This window comes from Galeopterus variegatus, unplaced genomic scaffold (assembly GCF_000696425.1).
Source record: "Galeopterus variegatus unplaced genomic scaffold, G_variegatus-3.0.2 Scaffold7456, whole genome shotgun sequence".
Taxonomy (NCBI): Eukaryota; Metazoa; Chordata; class Mammalia; order Dermoptera; family Cynocephalidae; genus Galeopterus; species Galeopterus variegatus.
The window spans coordinates 9,444-15,024 of NW_007733567.1; the positions used below are offsets into that span (position 1 = coordinate 9,444).

General features: G+C 42.4%; 1 protein-coding gene and 1 pseudogene across 1 annotated transcript in view; both read right to left on the reverse strand.

The window, feature by feature from the left end:
• Positions 1–295: 295 nt before the first annotated feature.
• Positions 296–1,488, reverse strand: LOC103607473 (annotated as a pseudogene).
• Positions 1,489–3,991: 2,503 nt separating this feature from the next.
• LOC103607474 (uncharacterized protein KIAA1211-like) overlaps positions 3,992–5,581 on the reverse strand; it is a 35,018-nt gene continuing 33,428 nt past the window's right edge. Inside the window, exon 7 of the mRNA XM_008591974.1 lies at positions 3,992–4,069. Coding sequence (XP_008590196.1) covers positions 3,992–4,069 — 78 coding nt within the window. The remainder of the gene's footprint in view (positions 4,070–5,581) is intronic.

Below are 5,581 nucleotides of genomic sequence, written 5' to 3' on the forward strand. Positions count from 1 at the left end.
TGAGAAGGTGCCAAACTGTTTTCCAAAGTGACTGTTCTGCATTCCCACCAGGAGTGCAGAACGAGACACGTTCTACTGAGAATGAGCTCCATTTGCTCTGCATCCTCACCAGTACAGAGTATTATCAATATTTTTTGTTTTGGCCATTTTAATAGCTGTGTAGTGGTATCTCATTGTGCTTTTGTGTTTTCCTCGTAGCTAATGATGTTGAACATATTTTCATGTGCTTCTTTGCCATCTGAATATTCTCTCTGGGGAATTGTCTGTTCATGTCTTTTGCCCATTTTCTTTTTTGGCTGGGTACAGGGGATTTTATTAATGGTACATGACAAGGTAGGGCTCCCTAGGCCTTCTTCAGGGGTCTGGGATAGAAACTTCCCCTTCTTCAGGGGTCTGGAATGGAAACTGTGTTGAGAAAGAGAGATTCTCAGCATGTTGGGGGGACTGATTTGGGGCAGCTGAGCGTCTCCCTTTTCCTCTCATGCTTTTGCTGGGGTGGTGGTCCCAGGGGTTCTTGGAGGCCATGTGGGCCATAAGGTCCACCACACTGTTGCTGTAGCCAAATTCACTATCATACCAGAAAATGAGCTAGACAAAGTGGTCATTGAGGGCAATGCCAGCCCCAGTGTCAAAGGCGGAAGAGTGCACGTCACTGTTAAAGTTGCTGGAGACACCCTGGTCCTCGGTGTAGCACAGGATGCCCTATAGGGTCCCTCCGATGCCTTCTTCACCACCTTCTTGATGTCTTTATATTTGGCAGCCTTCTCAAGATGGTAGGTCAGACCCACGACTGACATATTGGTGTGGGGATGTGGAAGACCATGCCAGTGAGCTTCCATTCTGCTCAGGGATGACCCTGCCACAGACTTGGCAGTGCTGATAGATGCAGGGATGGTGTTCTGGAGATCACCATGCCTGTCATGCCAGGTTCCCAGAGGGGCCATCCATGGTCTTCTGGGTGGCAGTGACAGTGTGGACTAAGGTCACGAGTCCCTCTGCAATACCAAAGTTGTCATGAATGACCCTGGTCAAGGGTGCTAAGCAGTGGTGGTACAGGAGGCATTGCTGACGATTGTGTGGGTGTTTTTGTAGGTCTCGTGGTTCACACCCATCACAAGGGGGCATCAGAAGAGGCAGAGATAACGACCTTTCTGGCTCCACCCTTCAAGTAAGTGCCAGCTTCTCCAAGGTAGTGAAGACACAAGTGGACTCCACAACATCTTCAGCACCAGCATCACCCAACTGATGTAGGCAGGATCTCACTCCTGGAAGATGGAGATGAAAGGGATGGAGAGGAGGCTTCCCAATCTCAGCCTTGACTGTGCCATGGAACTCGCCATGGGTGGAATTATACTGGAACATGTAGACCATGTACTTGAGGTCAATGAAGGGGTCACTGATGGTGACAATATCTGCTTTGCTAGAGTTAAGAGCAGCTCTGGTGACGGGGTGCCTAATATGGCCAAGTCTGTTTACTCCAACCTTCATGTGTCACGGGCACAGCGGCACTGAACTAGAGGAGGCAGCTGTCTGTCGAAATGAAAAGAGCGAAGAGCCTCTTCTGCCCCTCTTCTAATTGGTTTGCTTTTTTACTGTTGAGTTTTGAGAATATTTTTTATATTCCACATATTAATCCTTTATTGGATATTGTTTTGCATATATTTTCTTGAAGTGTGTAGTCTGTCTTTTCATGCTCTTAACAAGGTCTTTTGCAAAGAAAACATTTTAATGAAGTCCAATTTATCAGATTTTCATTTTACAGATCATCTTTTGATGTCACGGTTTTCATTTTATACTTAAGTCCATGACCCCTTTTGAGTTAATTTTTGTAGTATATGATATGATGTGAGACTTAGGTCAAGGTTCATATTTTTGCCTATGGATGTTCGTTCCTATGCTGGAGAAACATTTGGTTGCAATGTACAATTTGATAATATTTTGTTAAGGATTTCTGCATCTAAATTTATGAGGGATATTGGTCTATAGTTTTCCTGTACTGTCTTTAATTCTGGTATCACAGTCATGCTGGCCTCACAAAATGAGTTGCGAAGTGTTCCCTCTTCTTTCGTTTTTGCATGAGATTGTGCATAACTGGTATTATTCATTCCTTAGATGTTTGGTAGAAATCATTAGTGAAACTATATGGGCCTGGAGTTTTCTTTTCTGGAAGGTTTTAAACTGGAGGCTTGATTTCTTTAACAGATACACACTATTCAGGTATCTATTTCTTCTTTGTCAGTTTGATAGTTTGTGTCTCTCAAGGAATTGGCGATTTTCTTCTCGTTGGCCAAATTTATGTGCATAGAATTATTCATAGTATTCTATCTTGTCATTTTAATGTCTGTGGGGTCAGTAGTGATACTCCTTGATGTTGGTAATTTGTGTCTTTTTTTGGTCAGCCTGGCTAGAGATTTATTAATTTTATTGGTTGTTTTGAAGAACCATCTTTTGTTTTCATTCATTTTTTTCTGTTACTTTTATGTTTTCATTTTCATTAATGTTTGCTTTTATCTTTATGATTTCTTTTCTTCTTGCTTTGAGTTTAGTTTGCTCTTCTTTTTCTAGTTCCTTAGTGTGGAAGCTTAGATTATTGTTTTGAGACCTTTCTCCTTTCTAATATAATGATTTAATGCTATAAATTTCCCTAAGTATCACTTCATCTGCATTCCACAAATTTTGATATGTTGTATTTTCATTTTAATTCAGCTTTCTGATTTTCCTTGAGACTTTTTCTTTGACCTATGGATTATTTAGTGATGTTGTGTTTAATTCCAAATATTTGATGATTTTTCAGATATCTTCCCAGATATTTTTTAGATATGTGATTGAATTCTTGTTTAATTTGATAGGGCAGAGAAAAAACTTCGAAATTTAATAAGGGCTGTTTAGATGATCTTTGTGGATGTACCACGTGCACTTGAAAAAAAGATGTGTGTTCTTGCTATAGTTGGTGGAGTGTTCTATAAATATCAATTATGTCAAGTTGGTTGATGATACTGTTCAAGACTTCTGTATACTTCCTGATTTTCTATTTGCTACTTTTCTTGACTACTAAGAGAAGAGTGCTAAAGTCTACATATTACTATGGATTTGTCTATTTCTCCTTTCAGTTCTATCAGTTTTTGTTTCATGTATTTTGAAGCTCTGTTATTAGGAGCATATATGTTTAGGATTGCTATGCATTCTTGGCAAACTGACTATTATCAATTTACCAGTATTACTGAAATTATCATTATGTAATTTTCCATCTCATCCCTAATAATTCTGCTTTTTCTAAAGTTTTCTTTGTGTGTTACTAACATAGCTACTCCAGCTTTTCCAGTTTTAAAATTTCTAATTTTTATAGCCTCTATTTCTTTGCAGAGGATTTCCATCATTCTGTTCAAGAGTGCTCACTCTTACTTCTTGGAACATGGTATAACAGTTGCTTTAAAGTCTTTTTCTAATAACTCCAACATTTGAATAATCTCAGGGTTTGTATTTGTTGCTAGCCTTTTTCTTTAAAAATTCTTTAGAGTTTCCTGGTTCTTTATATGTTGGAAAATTTTAATTTGTATCCTAGACACTTTGAATATTATGCTCAGACTCAGTCCCATTAAAATCCTCAAAGGTTTTGCTGTGCTGGTTCCAGTCAAGTTTCATGCATGTGCAGCTCAGATTTGAGCCCAGGACTTCATACACAGATTTAAAGGACCCAGCTCAGCTTTCTTCTTTCTGTGGTTTCCATTCACCACGGTTCCCTGGCTAGAAAGACAGGCTTAGCCTCTCTGCATTATAGCACCAAAGGGCAGAGTAGCAAGAGAAAGAAGCCTGCAGGACCACCAACCACCGTCGCTGCTGTCTGTGCTGATGAGGGGCTTCACTACTGGGACTCTCAAGGGGTAGTGTCTGAAGAATTAAAAGGGCTCTAATCTATTCATGCTGCTGTGGGGGAGGCAGTTGCCTCTTTGCTGGTACTCCCTTTTTGTAGGGTTGGCAGGGTTAAAGGAGCTCAGCCTGCAGAAGGTGCTGCCATCACCTTCAGCATGGGTGAGGGGTGGGCCACTTCACTATTGATTCCTGAGTAGGGCTGAAAGAGTTAAGAGTTTTGCCACAAGAAGGGACACCATTGCCACTGCCACCAAGGCAGGCAGTTCTACCTTGTTGCCGGCATTTGCCTGGCATAGGGATGAGAGAATCAAAACAACTCCATCTTGCAGGGCTGCTGCTACCAAGAGGGGTCTGCTGCTTTGTTGCTGGTGTTCACCTGGAGTAGGGCCAGGACTGTCAAACAAGCTCTGTCCTGTAGGAGCAGGTGGTGGCAGGGAGCAGTAGGAGCAGGGCTGGGAGAGTAACAGGGGCTCTGGCCTGCAGGGTTGCTGGTAGCACCACTGGTGGGGTGAGGAAGTGCTGCCAAGTCCTCGCTAGGGTCCTGGTCTCCCTCCCTGGTCCACCAGCTCTTTTCCACCTTTGAGTTCTCCGATACTCACTTTACACATTTCGTACAGGGTTTTAAGTTGTGTCAGTGGGAGAGATAGGGAGGTATGTGTTCCATCTAGGTCAAAACTGCAAATCCATGTTTGTGTAATTTTTCGAGCAATGGGATTACAAAGTGATTTACCTACCATTTTTAGGCCTTTCAGTATTATTCATATAAAAATATTTTTGATGACTTTGAGGTTTCTGGCATGAGTATCTGGACATATGTGGTACTGAGAAGGACAGAGAACTGGGGTCGGAGAGGTACTGATAAATGGAATTATGAATGTGGAGGTGTCAAGTCAGGGATGCCCATCGGATGGTTAGGTGACTAGTTGCTGTGGTCAAGGAAGTCAAAGGAAGAGAAAACTTCAGGAAACAGGTGGGAATCTGTGACGTGACTTGTGTTGGGGGAACCGAGGAGAGGTTGCTGAACTGAAGACATGCAAGGATAAGACGCCCCGCACGGTTGAGGACCACTGGAAAGGTGAGGAAATGAAAGCCAGAGTGTCACTCAGGAAGAAACTGTGAAGGAAAAGGTAAGGCTAAAAAGAAATGCAGATGTGAACAAAGTTGGTTTTCTTTAAAAATTCAAGATACGGGCCGGCCCGGTAGCGCACTGGATAGTGCGCCGCTTGGGAAGCGCAGCGGCGCTCCCGCCCGAGGGTTCGGATCCCACATACAGACCGGTTCCCGCTCACTGGCTGAGCGAGGCGCGGGAGCAGCGCCGAGGGTTGTGATCCCGTTGCCGGTCCCTGGTCTGGTGCGGGGGCAACACTGAGGGTTGCGATCCGTTGCTGGACACAGAAAAAAGACAAAAGACAAAAAATAAATAAATAAATAAAATAAATAAAAAAAAGAGAGAGAGAGAGAAGGAAAAAGTCTCACTTTGGTTTTGTTTTTGCTTTTTAAAGGTAACACTTGGAAGAGCCCTGGTGTATAAATACAAAATTCATAAAATTCATGATAAGCTCAGGAATCAAGTGGAGTTTGCAAAATAGCAGCTCAGTGAATTAGGAAGTAGTTCCAAATCCCTTTGAAATGCAAGTTTTAAAAATTCAGTTCATAGAGGATCTGGTAAAATTAGTGTTGCTGCTGCTTCTGTTTTTTCCCTCTCTCTCTT